At 36.3% G+C, this 23,541-nt stretch overlaps 1 protein-coding gene and 1 long non-coding RNA gene across 2 annotated transcripts; one reads left to right on the top strand and one right to left on the bottom strand.

Annotated features, from left to right (window-relative positions):
- Positions 1 to 191: 191 nt before the first annotated feature.
- On the top strand, positions 192 to 5,451 carry LOC115220293 (GTP-binding protein Rit1). Its single transcript, XM_029790400.2, has 4 exons — positions 192 to 351; positions 2,164 to 2,237; positions 2,988 to 3,179; positions 3,699 to 5,451. The coding sequence occupies exons 1-4, from the start codon at positions 204 to 206 to the stop codon at positions 3,942 to 3,944; spliced, it is 660 nt and encodes a 219-aa protein (XP_029646260.2). The 5' UTR covers positions 192 to 203; the 3' UTR covers positions 3,945 to 5,451.
- Positions 5,452 to 15,394: 9,943 nt separating this feature from the next.
- Positions 15,395 to 22,394, bottom strand: LOC118766546. Its single transcript, XR_005002480.1, has 2 exons — positions 18,286 to 22,394; positions 15,395 to 15,611 (listed from the first exon to the last, which is right to left on the bottom strand). It is a non-coding gene; the product is annotated as an uncharacterized LOC118766546 (long non-coding RNA).
- Between the last annotated feature and the right edge of the window lie 1,147 nt (positions 22,395 to 23,541).

Genomic DNA, 23,541 nt, shown 5'->3' with positions numbered 1-23,541 from the left:
GGCATGAATGTCACACAATCTCATGGCTTACTATGAATTTGTGGCTTTCATTTTGTATAAATGGTAGAATCAGTAGAGCATCAAGCCAACTAGTGTTGTGATATTTGGTTACGTCTCTTTACATCTGGAGTTCAAATCCTACTGGAGATTAATTTTATTTTACATCATCCTGGGGTCAATATCAAGTCCCATGCAATGGGCTAATGTTATCTAAGTTTGTGTTACCCAAATGTCTCTTTCTCTCTAAATATTTTTCCATGACTAACCTTCATTATTCTCTCTCTCTATTTCCAGCCCTTGTCATCCAGTTTGTTTGCCACAGATTTTTAGAATACCATGACCCTACAATAGGTGAGTATTCACTGTTGTTCTCCTTTTTACTCTTTTTTCTTTTGTTCTTTTTTTTTGTATCTTTTTATTATTTTTATCAGATCTCAGCCTTGCTCAAACTCACCATCACCTGCCTCCAATGAGCTGGACATCTTGCAAGGATGCCTTGCAGCTGTAGATCTTACTCTAATGTTCAGAGAGAAGGAACTAAACCTACAGACAAGACAACAAAAGCTCCACTTCAAAGACACACTGAAGAGGGATCTGGAACCAGACCTCCGGACACAAACAGCCAAGCATCAAACTCTCTCATGTTCCCTCTCCATTGAAGAATGACAGTGGACAGCCCAAAGAATATTGAAATTTTGAGATGCTGCTGCCAGATTGAACAATCATATATGTTTCCTGTTGATGAGCAATGCTGCTGTTGCTGCCACATGGCCAGAAGCAATAAACACATGTCATCTGAAGTGGAGAAGGCAAGGCAGCAGCTTTGTGTGATGGGAAGGGTGTAACAACCAGAAGAAACCACAACACCCAGGTAGAATTAAAAGGAAATAGTTTATTAAGATATCAAAGAATTCTTTAGACCAATGACCTGATTGAAATACCTTTACAATAAAGGGAGGTTGACCAAAGATGCCTGATGAGACATGGAGTGGTATGAGGCTGAGCTATGAATTGTGTGCATTATAAGCTTCTATGCAATTTCACTCACAAGGCCTGGGTTATATGGGGGGGGTTCTTTTCTTAAAAAAAAATCATTTATGTTCTGTCAGCACATCAATAAAGGAAGATTTGACCAGATTAAAACTGTAGAGATTTACTGCTGGTGCCACTTAAAGATATAAAAAAACAACAACAAAAAACAAAGAAATAACAAACAAACCATCCAGTACATTCTGTAAAATGGTTCTGCTTAGGAAGGGAAACGATCCAAAGCAGACGATGCAGTTCTCTGGTTCATTGGATCCTGCCAAACTGTTCGACCCATTCCAGCATTGTAGATGGGTGATGATGATGGTTTAGGATCAATCTCTTCTAAACTTATTGATTATTCCAATCACTACTGTTAAGATTGTGATCCCATTTATCATGACAATTTCTATTAACCCTTTCAATGTCCATATGAGCTCCGCCCCCTTGGTCCTATGAAACGAACTTCCTCGGTTAAAGTGATTTAAATGAAAGCTTTCCTTCAAGACTTCATAGCAATCTATGTTCCAAATATTTTAACGATGACAAAGTTATTTTATTTTCAAAATTAATTGAAACAAAGGATTTCAACAGAAATATGGCAACACAACGGTTAATATTATTCCTTGGATTCCTTGACTGCTAGATCTTGGTGACACTTCACAAAATTTTCCTCGTGTTTCCTGTTTGAATTACTTTGAAATTACAATTAAAGATGTTTTGGAGAGAGTTAAGTATATTTGTTAGAAATATGGCACGAGTAGATTCTAAGACCAAGTTTCCAGTGAGGTGACAGTTTTTTTTAATAATTTGTTTCATATGAGTTAACAATTTAAAAAAATCACTATCAGTAATTACAATCATTGACTTGTAATATCTATGATTGAAAATCAACTCATCATAACTGTGATCTGCCACCAGTCATTCATCATATGACATATCTTTACTGTTTAATTAATAAATTGTAACTGACTCATCATAGTTATGACTTATTTTCACTAGTCTTAAATATTATTTTCTCTGAACTATCATAGCTATGATTTGTTTTTGTTGATCCGTCTTAGCTATGATTTCTCTTTGCTGTTGACTTATCATAACCATGAGTTCTGACCAACTTCCATTCTTTCTCACTTACAGAGGATGCCTACCAACAACAAGCTCGCATTGATGGTGAGCCGGCTCAGCTGGACATTCTGGACACTGCTGGACAGGTAGGTGACTTATGGACAATGGGGTGAAAAGATGGAGTGGTAGAATGTTTGGGTAGGATGGGTATACCTTAGATATTTTATGACTGTCACACATTTTCGTAAATATACAAACACACAAACTGTGCTGGATTGTGTACACACACACACACACACACGCACACTCGCACATGCACATTCGCACACACATACACAAACACACACACACACACACACACACACACACACACACACACACACACACACACACACACACAAATATGATTCAACCAATGTCTTTGTATGGTCAATTGATTTACTGGAAATAGCAGCCAAATTTCTTTTAAAACAAACCACACTGTTTTAAAAAAAGGGAGCACATGATTTAATGTAATCCCCTAGAAAGATGGGTTAGTCATGTGTGGAATGTCTTTGATCACAGGCCTATTGGGTCTGAATTGACCTGGTACCAAATGCCACGTTCACAACAGCCATCCACATCCCTGCTGATGACACGCCCCCCCCCCCCACCTCAACATGACTACTGTCACAGATCACAACCTCTGCCAATGGCACATTGGGGCAATCACTGACATGGCCACCACCAATGTCACATCCCAACAATGATGACAACACCAACAACTGCACCACCACCAGCACCATCACCACATCATCATCATCATTGTCATCAATAACATCAACAACCCCAATATATCTGACAGCAATCACAAGAAACATTGAATCAAGATACAATGGTCGTAATCTCCATTGCAGCCTGAATTCACAGCCATGCGTGAGCAGTACATGAGGAAAGGTGAAGGTTTCATCATCTGCTATTCCATTACTGACCGAAGAAGTTTTGAAGAAGCCATCACCTACAAGAAATTGATTGACCGGGTTCGAAATCGTGAAGATATTCCTATTGTAATGGTCGGCAACAAGTGTGACTTGGAAGAGATGAGAAAGGTTTGGTGACATTTCTTCCTCTTCACTTTCTCTCCACTAATATATCACCTCTCTCTGTTCATTCTTGTCTGTCTATTTCTCATTGTCATTCCCTCTTGTGCTATCTCTCTCTCTCTCTCTCTCTCTCTCTCTCTCTCTATATATATATATATATATATATATATATATATATATCTTTCCCTCTTGCTCTATTTCTCTCCCTTTCTCTCTCTCTCTCTCTCTCTCTCTCTGTTTCTTTGTGTTTCTCCTAGTGCTTGACAACTGGTGTTGGTTTGTTTATGTCCCCATAGGAGTTCAGCAAAAAAGAACAATAGAATATGTCCTGGACTTAAAAATAAGAACTGGGGTCAATTAGGTTGACTAACCCTTTCAAGGTCATGCCCCAGCATGGCCACGGTCCGACTGAAACTAGTAAAAGATAAAGAAATATGTTGGATATTTAAAAAAAATTCTTTTTGTGTATTTCTTGTTTGGATAGTTTAATTCCTTTCATGAATTCTTTGTTCGATTCTGTTGCAGGTTTCATCAGATGAAGGTTCTGCTTTAGCAGTTCAATTTGGTTGTCCATTCTACGAAACGTCTGCCATTCTTCGACAGTGTGTTGATGATGTTTTCCACAGTTTAGTGAGAGAGATCCGACATAAAGAAAGAGAAGCTCTTGCTGCTATGGAGAAACAGAATCGTAAACGGAACCGTATTCGTCGGTTGAGAGCATTCTTTAAGAGTCTGAACATTTTCAAAAGAGGTAGCTCACAGAATTCCTGAATATAAACTGATCAAGAAAGCCTCTGTGTGTGTGTGTGTGTGTGTGTGTGTGTGTGTGTGTATGGATGGATGCTTGTCTGTTGAATAAAAGACAGAGAAGGCAGATTAAGAATTGGCAGACTGAACAAATCTAAATGAACATTGTACAATAGACAAGATGGCGCTGCTAGAGAACTTTAGCTAAAACCAAAGAAAGAGGAATGCCCTACCACCTTTTTTTTTTGTTTTATTTCTGTCCCTTAATGAGGATCGTATTCATTTAAGACTATATTTCCTTTTTACATTCCTTTTCTAATGAATTCTAATGAAAAGGTATAATATTCTTTGGTTGTTTCTTTATAGACCTTGATTTAAAAAGAAAAAAATGTTTGTGCCTCCCCCTCATGCTTCCTCCCTTTCTTCCAAATCTCAGATTCTTGTGTGACTTCGGTCATGGATTAAACACAGACTTAAGAGAGGAGGGACACGAGAAATCTTGATGAAACCAAAACAGCATCTCTACAAACTACAGACTGAATTCTTCTGAAGAAGCGACATACATACATATACATATATACATACATATATATGTATGTATGTATGTATGATTACCAAATATTAGACTCAGCGGAAGAGGCTGAGGATGTCTTTGTGTAATAAACAATAATCAGTATATTAAAACTGACATTTCAAACCAAACCTGAGCTGCTGCTCCTCTTTGTGTTGCAAAATGTTGCACCCTTTTTATTTGGAACCGTTTCTCTCCCTTCCTCCTCCTTCCTCCCCCTCCCTCCCCCTCCCCACCTCTATCTCTTTCTTTCTGTCTGTCTACATCAGGTTACCAAGTTATACAACAATGTCACGCAGCTAAATGAGTGTTATCACCATCACTATCAGCATCATCATTGTCATCATTAACATCATCATTTTCACATGCTTTATTTCCACATCATTACCACAAAAGACTGCTTCGTCAATCTGTCTGTCTCCCAACGAAGGCAGGTTTCTGTCTGTCTATATTTGCTGAAATGTTTGAAAAAACTGTTCTCCAGAAATGTCTGACTTTGATTAGGTTTCAACAACTACTAATCGGTCAACCATGACACCTATTCTTGCATGTCAACATTTGGACAATTCGTAATTCCACCCCTGCTTTTTTTTTTTTAACTTAAATCTAACAATTGATCAACTTCCGATGTATCGTGTAAAAAAATGGAATTCCTGTTATGTAGTGAAAAAATGTTGTCAGTAGTTACTCATAGAACTGGAATATTCTCCAAAGAATTTAATCCAAAAGTTTACAAAACCATTGAACCTAATTGTCTGAAGAAAACTTAAAGAAATTTTTTCTAATTTTATTTTAAATTTAAAAAAAAAAGAGATGTTTAGTTCTGTGATTTTTTTAGGAAGAGAAAAGTGTTAGCTGTTATGTTCAGGTCTTCCCCAGGAATTCTTCAGCAATTGAATTGCCTCCAGCCAGAATTTGAGATTTTTTTTTTTTTATAGCAAAATTGGTTCAAGGATAAAATATGAATTGGAAAGTTTGTGATATGGTTCTAGGGAAAAAAAGGATTATGTGAAGTGTTAAGGAAGGGGTCAAGATGGTGAGTCACTGTGAGAAGTGGGTGGAGTAGGTGAAGCACATGTCACAACATTGGGCTCAATGCATCACCATGGGAAGTAGGGAGAGTAGATGTAATAAGTGGGTTGCAAAGACCCGAAGCTGTTAAGGAAGAAGGGTTAGGGAGAGAGTGAGGGGACACAGCTTCAGTGTTGGCAACTGTCTTCTCTATGAAACATGGGGGATGGGGGTCTTTCTTTTGATATAGTTTGGAATGATGTGTGACTTTGTATTTGGTGACCATCCTGGATAAGAACTGTAGATGTTTCTGAGAGAGTAAGGAACAAATGAGCTTGCTAAGCAGTCAAGGGTTCATACACCGGTTCCACTGCATGTAAGTCTGCAGAATGGCTCATTCTCAATGGCCCAGCCCCTCTAGCTGTAACAAGTAGGCACTGCTCGCTCTCCAATGCTTTTGGTAGGAGCACTGTAAAATTCATGAGTGTTTCTTTAGCTTGTAGTTGTTGAGTTCATGGCTGCTCTGTAGATCCATGATGGGAAAGGACTACTCTCCAAGGTAATCCTAGGACTGCATTCATCCATGCTGTTATTTAAACCAGTTCATTCAGCCTTGAGAGATGAAATTTGAAGTTATAGTCAACATCATTATATAATAAATTTCACTCTTTTTTTTTTCTTCCAGTATTGAATCTTTCATTAGTAAATGTTTGTTTATATTTATCAGTTAACCACCCTAATGCTATTATTTAGAGTTTTATCTTCTTGGAGTTCCACTGTTAAAAACAATTTATGTCTCTGAAAGTTTTTGAATTCTTACGATCTTCAACTAATGTATCAATAAACAAACAAACATACACTTGCTGGTGTGTGTGTGTAAACGCACAAGCACACACACACACATTCGAAATGAGATAATCTGAGAATGGAGTGGAGTGAATGATTTGATCGCAGAATACTGAAAGCACAAGTTCTGCTGGGTTGGGCATGCCATAAGGTTCACAGACAACAGGTAAACCCATGCAGTTCCAAGAGGTTGGGAAAAGCCACTTGGAAGGCCTCCACAATGTTGGGAAGACGATTTAGTTAAACAATTTGGAACAAAAGGGAAAAGAGTGATGCGATCAAGATAACTGGAAGTGCATTGTGACTAGTGAGGTCTGATAGTCTGATTGACAGAGAGATATTTTATTTTGGCCAAGTCAGTCTCTGGCTACTCTGAGTTTCACCTAATGAATGCACAGAGTCTTCATTTAAATTATGAGTCATAACTTGCCTGAAGATCCTGTGTACCTACAGGTGAAACTCAGACTGGTCAGAGACCAACCTGACCAAACGGAATTATATTATTAATCTCCAGCATGGTAATGAGTACTCTTTTAATACTGACAGTTAACAACACACACACACACATCATCATCATCATTTAATGTCCACTTTCCATGCCAGCATGGGTTGGATGATTTGACTGAGGACTGGTGAACCAGATAGCTGCACCAGGCTCCAATCTGGCAGCTGGATGCCCTTCCTAACGCCAACCACTCCGAGAGTGTAGTGGGTGCTTTTTATGTGCCACTGGCATGAGGGCCAGTCAGGTGGTACTGGCAACGGCCACGCTCAAGTGGTGTTTTTTATGTGCCACCAGCACAGGAACCAATCTAGCGGCACAAGCAACAACCTCGCTTGAATGTTTTTCATGCACCACCAGCAATGCTGGTAACAATCACACTTGAATGGTACTTTTTATGTGCCACCAGTACGGAAGCCAGTCAGTTGCTCTGGCAGTGATCAAGCTCGGATGGTGCTCTTAGCGTTCCACTGGCACAGGTGCCAGTCATCGAATTTGATTTGATTTTGATTTCACTTTGCTTCAACTCTAGTTGCTGTCTTCTGGCAGTAAGAAACTCCTCTTTTCTCATATTTCTTATGTGGTGCCTAAGAAATACTTCTATGTGAGGTTTCCACACACCATAGCAGTGATGATTAAGGTTCATGTCCTGACCAATCCATCCTCTTTTTTAACCCTAAGCAAAGTCTACCTCGGGCTGCATTATATAATGTCAATGGTTGGGTGTGATTTGAGACAAATTCAGCTTCTGTTTCTAGCAAGAATTGTGACTACACAGAGGCTGTCTATTCGGTAGGATGTTGAAGGTGTATTAAGTTTATATGTTTGTAATTAGCATGAAAGTGAATTGTAATTACACTAATGAAAGGAAATCAGTGACTACTTAATCTTTCTTCCATCTTCAATCTCTTTCTCTCTTGCTCCGTTTCTTGCCATTTTTTTTTCTGTAAAGTTTCTGTTAATATTCTTTATTCAGTAATAGTTGCCTTAGCATGACATGGGTTCAAGTTGCAATCATGATTGCTGTTGCACATGTGCGTAATGGCCTTCTCGAAATAGTTTCCTTAAAAATTTGCCCTGTGAGAAACCAGGTATCATTGGTTAGTTGTTTGCATAATTACTGGATAAATTGTTATTTTATGACTGGATGATCTTCCAATCACCAAACTGTAATAAAAAGAAAAAAGGCAGTGAACTTGTTATTCATCAACCTCACAAACTGAGGCAAGTAAAACTATGCTTTGTCCAAAAGTAAAAAGAAAAAAAAATTGGTAACCATAGTAGTGAGGTTTGAACCTGTGACTCTATGGTTTGTAGATCTACACTTTAGCATCTCTGCCATTTTACCTCTATTTACTGTTTAATTGGCAAAGCCTTGTTTTCTAATATCTGGTGTAATGCTCTGTATATTTATATTGTTCTGTTTTGTTAAACCATACAGGTATTTCATATGGACAAAAGTAAGCCATCTGTATGGTTCTATAATATTATTATTATTATTAGCAATAACAAGCTCTTCCTATTTGTTGGCATTATCAAACTTGCATGGACCTTTATGTTTAGAACAACTGTTAACAATCTGTAAATTGGTAAAAAGACCACAAATATCTACAAATATGTAGATTGTCGAATTGTTAGCTATTTGTAACTGGCCGATGTAGTGAAAAGTTGACAAATGTCTTATACAGAATTTCTAAAATACTCAAATAGAAACACGTTAAGATTTAAAACAAACAAAAATTAATATTAGTTTTACTTTTTTAGTGTTTTAATTAAATAATAATTTTTGGACATATATTTTTAGTGCCATTCAAAATATATTTCTCCTTATCTTTTTTGATTTTATTGAAATGCACCACCCTCCAAAACAAATAAAAAAATAAAAGTGGTTCGTATAATTATACCCATGTGGTTTCTATTTTAATAAATATTAAATTTAATGAAGCCTCTTATTCAATACAACCAGTTGTTCTATCTCTAAGATGCTGTTAATGACAAATTAGTTTCTATGTAACTTGTTGAACAAATAATCTTTTTTTTATATATATAAAAGTGATTGAAAGGAATATTCTCATTCGACCAATGATTTTTGGTCCATTTTTGTGCCTTACCTATTCTTTCATATTTCAATACTTTCATGCCAATATTGAATTCTTTCCTGGTTTAAAATGTCTCATAAACTTTTTCTTTTTTTTGTATAATGAAAACCTTGAATTAAAAATGGTCTGTATCTTTTTTAAATCTGAATTCAATTATTTTTTGTTGTTCTTCGTTCTATTATTATTATTATTAGCAATAACAAGCTCTTCCTATTTGTTGGCATTATCAAACTTGCATGGACCTTTATGTTTAGAACAACTGTTAACAATCTGTAAATTGGTAAAAAGACCACAAATATCTACAAATATGTAGATTGTCGAATTGTTAGCTATTTGTAACTGGCCGATGTAGTGAAAAGTTGACAAATGTCTTATACAGAATTTCTAAAATACTCAAATAGAAACACGTTAAGATTTAAAACAAACAAAAATTAATATTAGTTTTACTTTTTTAGTGTTTTAATTAAATAATAATTTTTGGACATATATTTTTAGTGCCATTCAAAATATATTTCTCCTTATCTTTTTTGATTTTATTGAAATGCACCACCCTCCAAAACAAATAAAAAAATAAAAGTGGTTCGTATAATTATACCCATGTGGTTTCTATTTTAATAAATATTAAATTTAATGAAGCCTCTTATTCAATACAACCAGTTGTTCTATCTCTAAGATGCTGTTAATGACAAATTAGTTTCTATGTAACTTGTTGAACAAATAATCTTTTTTTTATATATATAAAAGTGATTGAAAGGAATATTCTCATTCGACCAATGATTTTTGGTCCATTTTTGTGCCTTACCTATTCTTTCATATTTCAATACTTTCATGCCAATATTGAATTCTTTCCTGGTTTAAAATGTCTCATAAACTTTTTCTTTTTTTTTGTATAATGAAAACCTTGAATTAAAAATGGTCTGTATCTTTTTTAAATCTGAATTCAATTATTTTTTGTTGTTCTTCGTTCTATTATTATTATTATTTTTCTCCTCCACATCCCTCCCAAGTTGTATATACTGCATAAATATATATATTCTGCATGTTCTCTTCCTGCGTATCTTCTGTTAGTCTAACTCTCCCATGAACATCTCTCATTGTTACTTCTTGAAGCTTTTCAAACATGTGATAGTCAGAGTAAATATATTTTTTTTTTCTGTGATGGGAGGGGGCCATCAGATATTGCTTAATGTTCTAAGAGATCTTCAACTTTTATTCAAACTAATTGCTGTTATGAGATTGAAGTTTTGTAAAAGTTTCTGAAGCTGTTAAAACTAATTCTTATCAACTGATATTTAATCCATAACTGTTAATCTCAGTATATTTTGTCAAACTAATGATTATGGAACACTTTATATATTTAAAAATCCATATAGTGTAAAATATACTGTGATGCCAGTCTAAGGAAGTGCCACTCCAATATAATTAACCTCACATAATATGTAACTTTTCATTTTATCTACAATGACGCTTGAAATGAAGTGGTACAGAAACAATTGTAACTAATTATAAAGTTGTGCTATATTCGTTCTTCATTGTCTTATGTATAGGTCTTAGCCATAATGGCTAAAACAAAGTAGGATTACAATTAGGCAGTGAGCTCAGACAAAATGCTTGGCGGCATTTCTTTGGACTTTATGATTGGAGTCCAAATGTTTCTGAGGTCAACTCTGCCTTTCATCCTTTCACGATTGATAAAATTAGTACCAGTTGAGTACTGGGGTGGGGGTGGGTCAGTGTAATCCACTTACCCCTCTCCCTGCCTTCTCTGAAATTGCTGGCCTTGTGCCAAAATTTGAAACTGGTATTGGATTACAATATTAATATACACACAATTTCATGGATAATTTACCATTATATCAATTAAGTCTCATTAATTATATAAATTTGTGGTGTAATATACTCTAAAATACTTGTAGTTCTTGCAGACTCAGATCTGAGATCAGAATTTAATAAGAATGAATGTTGATGTATGAAAAGTGCGGAGAATAAAAATCTAGTTTAAATGTTGTTATTGTTGAGTAGATCCATTCAGTTCTGCTAAGCAAATAAAATATTTGATGCCCAAGTAACCATTTAGAGATATCGGGAATTGTATCCAAAACTGATTGTACCCTTAATTCATTGTTTTGATGGTTCTGCCTGAAGATTACCTTGGACCCAAATTCAATGAGTTTGGTAGTTCCATTGATCAAACAACCAAACACTCCTGGTCAGAAATTCTGATTGATATCTGTTTTATGCTCCAAATAAGCTACACATCAGTTTGTTCTGGAACTGTATACTTCACTATTGCAGGTTAATTCTTGGCATGAAAGTCTGAGTAGAAAAAGACCAGTTCAGGTTCAAATCTTTTGAACAGTAATTTACCAAATTTTCATTAATTGTTCTCAAAAATTTTAAATTTTAATTAATGAAGAACAAATTTTATTTTTTAAATGACATTGTTTAAATATTTTTTAGCTGAGGTGGAATGTGGGTTTGAACCTGGTGACTTAAGTCTTTAAAATCTAACTCCTAATTGTTGTTGTCTTTCTTGTTTGTTTCTTTTTCTTCTTTTTTTCTCATAAATGTTAGCAAGAAGTTTGTAATGTAATGTAATGTTTATGTATTACTTGGAAATAAAATTAAACATAAATAGGAGTAAAGATATAAGTAGTGACATTTAGCAACCAAGAAATATAAAAAAATATCCTTGTAAAGTCAAATTGTAGTAGACTGGACTGTTTCAATGTATTGGATTTTATCAGGTACAATTACTCCAACATGAAATTGTGCCATGTAGCCCTGCTTGATTGGTTGTTTATTCTTGTATTTGTTTGTCATTTGACTGCGGCCATGCTGGAGCACCGCCTTTAGTCAAATAAATTGACCCCAGAGTTTATTCTTTGTAAGCCTAGTACTTACTCTACTGGTCTCTTTTATTGAACTGCTAAGTTATGGGGATGTAAACACACCAGCATCGGTTGTCAAGTGATGTTGAGGGGACAAACAGATACACAAACATGTACACACACATACATACATATATGTAGACAGGCTTCTTCCAGTTTCTGTCTACCAAATCCACTCACAAGGCTTTGGTCAACCCAAAGCTATAATAGAAGACACTTGCCCAAGGTGCCATGCAGTGGGACTGAACCCAGGACCATGTGGTTGGTAAGCAAGCTACTTACCACACAGCCACTCCTGTGCCTATGTTGTTTACCTTATATATTTTTACCTAATAGAAGTGTTGTCTGAGAGTTGCAAATAGTGTGTGAAGCTTCCAGTTAAGAAGTAAGTGGTTCATATCTTATCTGTCTGCATTTTACCTTGTGTGTATGGTGACGACATTTAACTCCTAAATAGCCAAGTCCACTGACTGTCGATAGATATTAGAGAGTGGTGCCTGGATAACTCACCAAATGTAATTGATGTTTTTGTTAGTTTACTTGTGATAAGATCTACACAAATGCAAAGGAATTGCCAAACTGATAACCCCCACCACCACCACCACTGCTGCTTTCTGCATAATTTAGGTCTTGAAAAAATGTTTTAATTTCATGATCTTCATACTATGGTTCACAGTTGTGATGGGTGTTATCGATACAGGTGGTGATCAGCTGTTAGCTAAAACATTCAAGTAAGGAACTATTTTATACTCTTTAGTTTTGTACCTCTATGTTATGGGTTCAAGTCAGAGTGAAGTTTATTTAATTTATATTTTGTCATCACTGTGAACTTGATAAAATAAGTGTCAACTAATAAATAAGAGAATATTCTTTTAAATCCACTCCTTTCCTTTGTAAACATTCTTAATATAGAAAACATTTAATAATGAATGTCTCTTCTGCTTCTTTTTTTGAATTGTCAAATAATCAGTGTTTTTAATATCCAGAAAAAAAAGTCCCACACTTTTTTTTTTTATATTAGCATCACCTGTCTCTATTCCACCCAAAAATTATTTCCCCCACCCTTTTGATGAAGGGTGTGTGTGTGTATTTTGGTTTTTCTTACCCTTGGTTTGTCAACAGAACACATTTAAAATGTAAATCATATCTTCCTTCATCTCTATCTGTTCTATCACACCAAAAGTGCCTATGCTGTGTGTTTGTCTATTAAATGTATAATATCCCTCGTTAATTTACTAATTGTAATGGTTGAACAAATTGTCAACTGCTTCCTTTTACACCTCTTTCATGTCTTCTTAGAAGAATTCAAAAGCAATGGGAGATAACTATAATGTCATCCCATGTAAAAAAAATTATATATACGTACACACACACACATATAAACGCAATCATTTCATTTGTTGTTTTAAATTAACAAATCTTATTCACATCTGATATTTAAATTTTTTTTTATGTATCAAATATCAGTTTGATTGTTGATGTTTTTTTTTTCTTTTCAAATCATGAAACTTTACAATTACAAAAAAATTAAATAAAATAAAATAAATAAAAACTGGGAGAAAATGTAAAAACAAAAAACCCAATCATGGTATTATATCTCAATAAAAACTCACTGTTGATCAATACATATATATTTTTTTTGTTGCTGATTTTCTTTTAAGCGTTTGAGACATTTTGGCACGACTGATTCAATGCTGACTTATTTGAAATCAGATGTTTTCAGGTCTCTCTCTCTGCTCATGCATATGAGGAGAGAGAAAGTATCAATCATGTTTAATTAATACATTGTAATGTTCTTTTCTTCTCTCTCTCTCTCCTCTCTCTCTCTCTATATAATATATATATATATATATATATATATATATATATATATAAATGGTAAGATAACAAAAGAAAGAAAGAGACCTTGATATTATGTAAATAGAGGAATTTATCTGTAAATGTAATATGTGACAATTATTCAGTAGCCATGATAAAGCTCCGAGGTGGAAATCCACACTGCCATCTCTTCAGTTATCCGGCCATCGGAAAAATGCTATGAAAAATTACCGTTATACAAAGGGAAATGATATATTTCTGCATGTATGCGTATGTTTGGATCTAGTGCCAAAGTCTTACAGCCTCCAAAATGGGTTGAGTCACCCCATCAGCATTCAAAGAGCCATGCTTGGTTATCTTGTTCCATCTTACTATTAACATTCCAAATCGCCGGTACTTGACTTTCTGCAACTTCCTTTCATCAAATGCTGCTTTTACAAAAGACCTTAACATCCCAGAACCTATTTTTCCATGGTACTTTATATTTTTACACAACATGACTCCTGGCGCTGCCCCGTGTTGAATTTTGGATTTTCAAGCATCATCATCATCATTCATAGTTTCTTTCCACGGGTAACACAATGGATTATCTTCTGTTGTAATCCTGATTTAAAAAAATAATTTTTTTTCAGATTTTTATTTCTTTGCTAGTCACATGGGAGACTGGGGTTCAAATCCCTGTCAGGGAGGTGAGAGGCACTTAGATGCCGGTATGGCTGTGGGATTAAGAAGTTTGCTTCAAACCAAATGCTTTCAGGTTCAGCTCCACTGTGTAGCCACTTGGGCAAGTATTTTCTCCTATGACCCCAAGCAGACCAACATTTTGTGAATTAATTTGATAAGGGAAAGTGAGAGGAGCCAATTGTCTGTGCCTTCGTGTTCGTTCCCAAACTTTGCTTGACAACCGGTGTTGGTCTGTTTACATCCTTAAGGCTTAATGGATTCAACAAAAGAGATTGATAGAATTAATAGACTTAATGTGTTCAACTATTCCCTTCAAGACAGTACCCCAGCATGGCTACAGTCCAATGATTGAGACAAGCCAAAGATCAATAGATCATCATCTGTCATATTTTCTGATTATCAAATAACACAATCACTTGTTTTATTCAGATTCTTCTAAACCTATTAAGATTTTTAAAAATATGTCTTGACCTTTTTGTTACAATATTCCTGCTGAAATATTTTACAATTGTTTCAATTAACTTTGAAAGTAAAGAGGAATTTTGTAAAATAACTTTCTGAAATTATTAAGCTGGTGTTTGAAACATAACATGAGATTTAAATGGAATGTTTTAATTCCCTTCAAAACAAGAAGTTTGTATCATAGACCCAGAGGTCAGCTCAATATTTCAAGTAAATCTATGTTGCAAACACCAGCTTAATTAGTGATAAAGTTATTCTACTAAAGTTTTCATTATTTTCAAAATTTAATTGAAACAAAAGTGTGTTTCAACAGAAATATGATAATAAAGAGATTAATTTCCAAACTGTTACAGTGGGACTCTGCCGATGACTGAGTCACAATTGGTTAACAGAAATTTTGATACCTCAAGAAATAAAGGAAAAGTGAATTGAAGAATTCTTTTCTGTGTCTTTGAATGGCGAAAACGGTCTGGCATATTAAAATTAAGTTCTGGACTAAAATAACGAAGATCAATATGATTAATGTAAACCCTTTGGGGCCGTATCGTAGCACAACTGAAACCAGTCAATGAATAAATTGAAAAGAAACATTTTTAAATGACAGAAACAACTTTATAGACAAGAAATATTACAAAGGAGGTCAGACATTGCGCTTTATCACAGAAATGCAGATTTTTCCCTCAATTCTCACATTTTTAGTGACATCATTATTTTTTAACATGGTGGGGATGGGGGAGTAATTTCAGGTTTGGTTTGGTTTTAGTTGAGACCGATGCTCTGCCATGCAATGTCCTCCTTATTTATATTCTGACAGAAAAAAAAAGGAAAAAGATATTTCAATTTGGAACAAATAAAAAGGTAAAAAGAAAAAAATAATTAGCAGACATTGGACATTATTTTCTTGAATATGGCACAAAGACAAATACTGCAGCAGCAGTAGTAGTAGTGGTGTTAGTACTACTACTACGATGACCTCCAAGTTCATGATTCAATAAAGTACATTTGGAACAATTTTAGCATCATTCAGCAATGTGTTTGTGAGTGTGTGTATAAATATGTGTATATATGTATATACATATGTAAGCATTTGTATATATATTTATATGTATACAAACATATTGATATATATATATACTCTTTATGACTGCGGCCATGCTGGAGCACCACCTTTAATCGAACAACTCGAACCCGGGACTTATTCTTTTGTAAGCCCAGTACTTATTCTATCCGTCTCTTTTGCCGAACCGCTAAGTAACGGGGACGTAAACACACCAGCATCGGTTGTCAAGCAATGCTAGGGGGACAAACACAGACACACAAGCACACACATACATATATATACATATATACGACAGGCTTCTTTCAGTTTCCGCCTACCAAATCCACTCACAAGGCATTGGTCGGCCCGGGGCTATAGCAGATGACACTTGCCCAAGATGTCACGCAGTGGGACTGAACCCGGAACCATGTGGTTGGTTAGCAAGCTACTTACCACACAGCCACTCCTGTACCTATATGTGCCTATCAACTCATATATGTACACATATAATGTATGTGTACATATATATATATAGAGAGAGAGAGATAGATTTGATAGATATATACATACACATATGTGTGTATATATATATATATGTATATTACACGTATATATGTGTGTATGTGTGTATATATATATTTGTATGTATGCATGCACAGGAATTTGGGGACCTCAGGATAAGACCTAGACAAACTTATCAATAAACCAAACAAGAGAAGAATTGGTGGGTGGTAAGTAAAAGATCCCTGTTCCAGATGTGACTCTCTAGAAGTATTAGTTGATGACTATGAGGAGAGAGAGGTGGAGAAGAAGAAGAAACAAAACTGTCAAGAACAACTGTGCATTCCTACAAGACAACTTACTGCAAACCAGAGACCAAGCTCCCAGGATTAGCAAGGTGGGGAAATAGTTATGGGAGATAAGCCCATAAAAACTATCAAGCATAGAACAGATGTAGTGGAGAGCAAAGAAAGATATCGGATAACTCAAAGATTGGATAGCATCGGATATATCTACATGCATAAGGTCTAAAAGTTTAGGAGTGGGGGAGTTAGTTGATTATATCGACTCTAGTGCTCAACTGGTATTTATTTTATGGACTCCAAAAGGATGGAAAGCAATGTTGACCTTGGCAGGATATGAACTCAGAATGTAAAGATGGACAAACTACTGCTAAGCATTTTGCCTGGTGTGCTAATGGTTCTGCCAGCTCGCTGTCTTGTATCTTCATGAAATAATGGTGCAGCTAAGTGAAAAGTAAGAGGTTTGCCTCAATGTCAGAATATTCCTGCAGGAATCAGAAATGGAAATTAAGATGTTGATGTAAATCAGGATGTTGTTGGTAAAAAATGCTACTGGAATAATAATGGTGTATTCACTAAAAGCAACACTAAAAGCCACAGGAATTGGAGCCCAAATTATTCAAAACACAAGCCTGAGACCATACCAAGTGGCAGCGTTCCACCACCATTGGAACCAAAATCTTTGAGGCCACCAGAAGAGAAAAGGAAGAAATCCAATGACAGGAAAGAAAGGCTCAACAAAATCAACCTTATCCTCCACCAAAATTACCATGCAATAAAATGCCATCAACTCTTCTATGCAAGAATTAGTCTACAGCAGGGGTTACCAAAGTGGGCGGTATTGCTCCCATGGGGGGGGGGGGGTTCAAGGGGGCATTGAAGAAAAGTGGAGCGATAAGGTTCATTAGGTTAAGTTTTATTTGTGAAATACAGTTGCTTTGAATTTACTTCAGAAAGGGGTCTCTGTTTGTTGGGGTGGGGTGGTAGGAAGGTGGGCTGGGTGCCAAGGGGGCGGCAGCCTGAAAAAGTTTGGGAACCACTGGTCTACAGAGTCAGCAATGGCATCATCATTAAAGAAGCATTCAGCAAAGAAGAAAATAAATACTCGGATACGAGATAAAGCTGCCATCAATGATTCACACTTATTTTGAGATGAAAGAGAAACTACAGAAATGATGCTTGGAGCAATTACTGACGAAGAAGAATGTGTGAGAAAATGAAGGGTTTGCAACAGAAGGATCATTTGTTGAGGTTGATTGCTACATGTTAGAAAGGGTCAAGCCATTAACGATACGAAGGCAAAAATTCAGCAGGTCTATCAGGAAAAGTGGATGAAATACTTAAAATAACCAGTGAAATAGGTTAAGTAGCTTACTTTGCAACAGCACAGTTTTGAGTTCAGTCCCACCACATGGTACCTTAGGCAAGTGTCTTCTATAATAGCCCCAGGCTTACCAGTGCCTTTTGAGTGAATCTGGTAAATGGCAACTGAATAGAAGCCTATCATATATATATATATATAATGTTTGTGTGTCTTTGTGTCAATGTTGTCCCCCTCCAGCCCCTTCACAACTGGTGTTGGTTTGTTTACAACCCTGTAACTTAGCAGTTCAACAAAACAGACCAATAGAATAAGTACCAGGCTTAAAAAAAACACAAGTACAGGCAGTGGGGGGATTTGTTTGACTAAAACACTTCCAGGTGGTACACCAGCATGGCCATGGTTCAATGACTGAAAAAAGTAAAAGGCAAAAGAGATATTCAGATTACTTGCACAGTTAATGAAGGGGTGTGGAGACAGGTGCAGTAATGGATTGGCTTTGGCTGGGGTAGCGGCATCATTGTGAACAGCTGCAAGGGCCAGGGAGATGCTTTAAAAGAAGCAGCCAAGAAACAAGAAATTGATGAAGAAAGTAGGAGAGAGAGAGAGAGAGAGAGAGAGTTATGGTAGAGCTAAACCAGATGTAGGTTTGGATTTCTGTTATGATGAGGAATTGCCATTCTCCTTTAAGAATACTGAAGTTCTTAGTCAAAATACAAACCAGCAAGCATCAGGGAGTTGGAGAGAGCTTCTGGTAGAATAGCATACTTCCTTGTCTGAGTGTCGTCGAATAGTTTGCAAAAGCAATGCATGCCATGTACAGGTGTGTTACCAAGAAAGTAAGAATGGGACATACGTTCGTTAAGGTGTGCAGATTGGTGTCCATTGGGGCTTAGTCCTCAGTCGCTTCCTATTTATTGCAGTTCCCTCCAGTCAATAAAAGAGGGTTTCAAGACTGTCTGTAGTCAATGTTCCGGTTCTCATAACCAAATCGGTCAAAGTATTAGAAGAAATATTAAAAACATGGAAGCAACATCAAGAATCAGGAGAGCCAAAGAAGAGCAATTAACCAAAGATGATATTCTTCATTAGCAGAAAAGAAAACAGAACACTAGTATCAACTAGGAACTGGTCATACTCAATATGCAAAAAGGAAGCAAGCAGGAACTCTATAATGTAATAGCAATTACTACACACTAGCAATACTACACAAAAACTGAAGTGAGGTCTGAGGAAGGTTGACAGAAAAGGATTTTTGTAAGGAACAATAAATACACAGCAATAATTAGCAGTAATGGAACCTAAGAAAGGGAGATTTTTCAAATGCTTAGAAGTCTAGTAAGAGGCAGTTGAAAGCTTCTGTTAACCAGGCAACAAAATTAGTAAAGGAGATGAATGTTGGAAAAGCCAGAGTAAAGATCAGTAGAAAAGGTTTAGGGAGCTATTACCTCTGCTGTCAACAAAGGGATTCTCTAAGTGAAGGGCATATTGTATGATGTTTATGTACATGCATTGGATGTGGGGAATGTTGCGAACGATGGAAAGAGATGAGGTGAGCTTGCACTGTTGGATGTGTAAATGTTTGCATGTCTGAATAACAAAGCAGAAGTGTGGTGAGAGAAAAACTGGGAAATGGAGGCATTAGCTTTTGTGTATGAAAGAGAAGAAAGTGCAAGAGAGAAGAGTGTGCCATTAATGGAGACATGATGTGTAAAATGAACAATAGTTCGGTGAGTGAAAAAAATGTCAATCCAGGCAAGTGAAAGGAGTCTAGTGAAGAAGAACATAAAAAACATGGTGAGAAGTGATACTTGATCTTTGGATGGTGAGTCTCACAAAGCGGATGAAGAACTGCAATGAATGGTGAGATGCTGTGCTAAAACAGACCAAAAAAATAGCAAATGTAAAAAGCAAAAGATCATTATATACATATATTATACATACATTTATATATAGATGTAAATGTGTGTGTGTGTACATATATTATTTAATACAGGGTGTGGAAAAAAGAAACTCCCTCATTTGCTACATGAAGACTCTGTTTCCAGCTGCCTTGACTTCACCCACACTTTTATGCAGCAGTTGATATGGTACTAAGAAAGTCAGATAGGTAGAAATGGAGTCTACATGTAGCAAATGTGGGAGGTCTTTCAACCACACCCTGTATATATGTGTATTTATATGTGGAGGAATATAGTTTTCCACCTAAAAACAATGAAACAATTTATGAATTAAATGGAATCCAATGTAGAAAAATATAAACACACAATATGAGGTGAATAAGTTAATAATTCTCAACTATTCTAGTAATAACTTGTCATAGAAATATAGAGAAATAAATTGTTTTTTCTTACTTGGGATTTCTAATAATTTTCAAGGATTGATAGATTGTGACATCATCGCCACTGGAAAGGAAGCTAGTCTACTGCAGGTTCTTTTTCCTTCACATCACCAAAATGCATTTTTCTAAAATATCTGAGGCTTATTTGATACGCTGGAGATCTACCAGGTGGTGTGAAATGGTTGAAGGAGATATCACTCCACTGGGAGAGGAAGAAAGTCATTTTCATCATACTTTACCTAACACAAGGATTTCAAAATTAGCAACACCAGAAGCTGATGAAACACTTAATCACTCATAACACACAGAGCCCAGTAATGAATACAATTGTATACTGCACCTCTTCATGGTACCTATTTATAATTAAGTGGATTGGGAGTGGAGAGCAAAGAGTGAAGACTCAAACAAGCAAGAGTGACAGAATGTGAAGATGTGTGGTCCAGTGGTTAGAGTGTTGTGTTCATAATCATATGGTCAAGGTTTCAGTTCCTGAACTGAGCAGTGTGTTCTTGAGCAAGACACTTCATTTCACAATGTTCCACTCAGCTATAAATGAATTCCAGCAACAGCAAGGAAGATAACCCCATGATTGACTGACAGTCCATCCAGGGGAGTTTTGTAACCTCAATCACTTCTATGGCAAGGAAATCAGGTAGACCAGCCAGCCTGATGAATCTTTACAATAATGACAGATTTAAAACATGGGATAAAACCTATGAACTCTTCCAAAGTTACGCCATCAGTTTCTCACAAACCCAACGAAGTATGGAGCTTCTCTGCAAAAGCATCAGTATATTTTTTATATGAATGGTTGACGACATCTGTTGCTCACAATGTCTTTTTTATAGTTTGGTCCAAAAACAAACTCTGCTTTTAACCTTAAAATTCCAGGTACAATTAAGTCATCTCACTGCCTTAATAATAATAATGATGATGATGATGATAATAATAACCATCTCTACTATAGGCACAAGGCCTGAAATCTGTGAGAAGAGGGTTCATTGATTTCATTGATCCCAGTGGTACTTATTTCATCAACCCCAAAAGGATGAAAAGATAAGTCAACCTCACTGAAAATAAGAATGATCTGGAATAGAAGCTTTCTTAAGGAAACCAAAGTTCAGACATCATTTGGATACTTTAGAAATATCCTACAATAAAGTAGTGCGTGTCTGAGGTCCCTGTTGGGACTTGGCACACAGTACAAATCCCTGGTACACACAATATGTTCAATCTCCAACATCACAATATTGGACCCTGAGCGATATCTTCAATAATATAATAATAATAATAATAATAATAATAATAATAATTTCTAATATAAACACAAAATCAGAATACTTGGGGCGGGGGGGGGGGACTTTATTTCATTCATCCCAGAAAGATAAATGGTAAAATAGACCTGAGCAGAATTTGAAGTAAAAATATGGGAATCTATAACCAGACAACGTTAATTAGCAGAAATGGTAAGGCATCAGAGAAATACCTTGTGGTATTTTTTCTTATTATATGAGCTCTGAGTTCAAATCTTGCCGAAGTCTATTTCACTTTTCATCCAGTCAAGGTTAATGAATACCACAGTGATTAGGAGATGGAATATTTGCAGGATCTGTTTTGGCTGTTTGGTGTCAAAGTGTATAAGCAGTGGCCATTCTCTGGGATAAAACTGGCAGCAGGGAGAGGAGAGGCTTTCATGTCTTTGCCAAATTCTTGGTGCTAAAGCTTTGCATTTTGTGTCAAACACCAAAGTTTTTTGTCTTTTTAAATCTTTTAGTCAGAAGGCAAGGCAGTGTGTGGGTCACCCTTTACAGGGCCTCCAAGACTGGTGGGCAGGGGGAAGAGAAGAATCTTCAAACAAGAGACTTGGCCTTAATGCCTACAATAAAGTGGGGTCCACTAAAGGTACCCAAGATGGCAGGTAGTGGTGTTAAAGAGGGTGAGGGAGTAAGTCTACTCCTCAAAGCTGTGAAGGCATGTGGCTAGGTGGTTAGGCTGTTCAGTTCATGGTCATGAAGTTCTGAGTTCAATACCTGGTGGTGCATTGTGTCCTTGAGCAAGACACTTCACTTCATGTTGCTCCAGACCACTCAGCTGGCAAAAATGAGGTGTACCTGTAATTCAATGGATCAGCCTTGTCGCACTCTGTGTCATGCTGAATCTCCCCGAGAACTACGTTTAAGGTACACGTGTCTGTGGAGTACTCATCCACTTGCACGTTAATTTCACAAGCAGGCTGTTCCATTGATTGGATCAACTGGAACAGTTGTCATGGTAAGAGAGCCAGGCCAAATCTCCCAGGTAGTCCAAGGAGGGATTTGAGCATAAAGAGCTGGAAGAAATACCACAAGGCATCTAGCTCAATGTTTTTAAAGGTCTGCCTCCGATTGGTAATTATTTTCCATTAACCCTTGAATTAAATGAAAAGCAAGGCTGCCCTCAGTGAGGTCTGCACTCATAACACACAGAGCCATAACAAGGTATTCTATCTGATGCTCAACTGACCCTACCAACTGGTAGAGTCTTTGTCCAGTTTGTTGTCACCGTGGAAATGATTCCTTTTAAAATTCTTGCTTTGGTTTCACCCACTGTTGTCCATAGTTTCATCTGCCATGCAGTTATGCGGGCGGCCTTTTCAGGCGGGCAAAAAAGGCAAGGTGGACAATGAATGGTTGAAAACAAGAATTAATTAGTAAGACCAAACAAGATTTTCAACCAATATCTGGATCCTTGTGTGTCTTACAATTGTGACTGGTCTCTTCATCAGACATCTGCGATTACAGGGCATGGTCAGTTTCTGTTCATGATACTGTGGATTCACACAGTGGAATTTGGCAAAGTCATACCAAGGTGGACGTTGGCACAGGTAGAAGTGAAGTCCTTAGCAAGGAAATTTTTGGATGAAGGTCCACAGTTTCACAAATCATTTGGAGGCTCCAAGATGAATAATAATAATAATAATAATATAATAATAATAATAATAATAATAATAATGGTTTCTAATAACTGCACAAGGCCAGTAATTTCAGGAGGAGGAGGAGTTAGTCAATTACATAGACCCCTGTAACTGACAAGTATTTTTATATTTCATTGACCTCAAAAGGATGAAAGGTAAACTTGACCTCAGCAGAATTTGAACTCAAAACATAAGAATATAATAATAATAATAATAATAATAATAATAATAATAATTTCAAATTCTGCTACAAGAGCAGCTTGGGGGAGGTGGGGATGAG

Source organism: Octopus sinensis, linkage group LG16 (assembly GCF_006345805.1).
Source record: "Octopus sinensis linkage group LG16, ASM634580v1, whole genome shotgun sequence".
Classification (NCBI taxonomy): Eukaryota; Metazoa; Mollusca; class Cephalopoda; order Octopoda; family Octopodidae; genus Octopus; species Octopus sinensis.
Note: the sequence above shows the minus strand (reverse complement) of the source record. Positions and strands in the feature narration are given on the sequence as shown.

Coding starts and splice junctions, on each gene's coding strand:
- LOC115220293 (XM_029790400.2), top strand. CDS start 204: ATGTTATCTAAGTTTGTGTTACCCAAATGTCTCTTTCTCTCTAAATAT. Junction 352..2,163: donor ATACCATGACCCTACAATAG/GTGAGTATTCAC, acceptor TCTCACTTACAG/AGGATGCCTACCAACAACAA. Junction 2,238..2,987: donor TTCTGGACACTGCTGGACAG/GTAGGTGACTTA, acceptor TCTCCATTGCAG/CCTGAATTCACAGCCATGCG.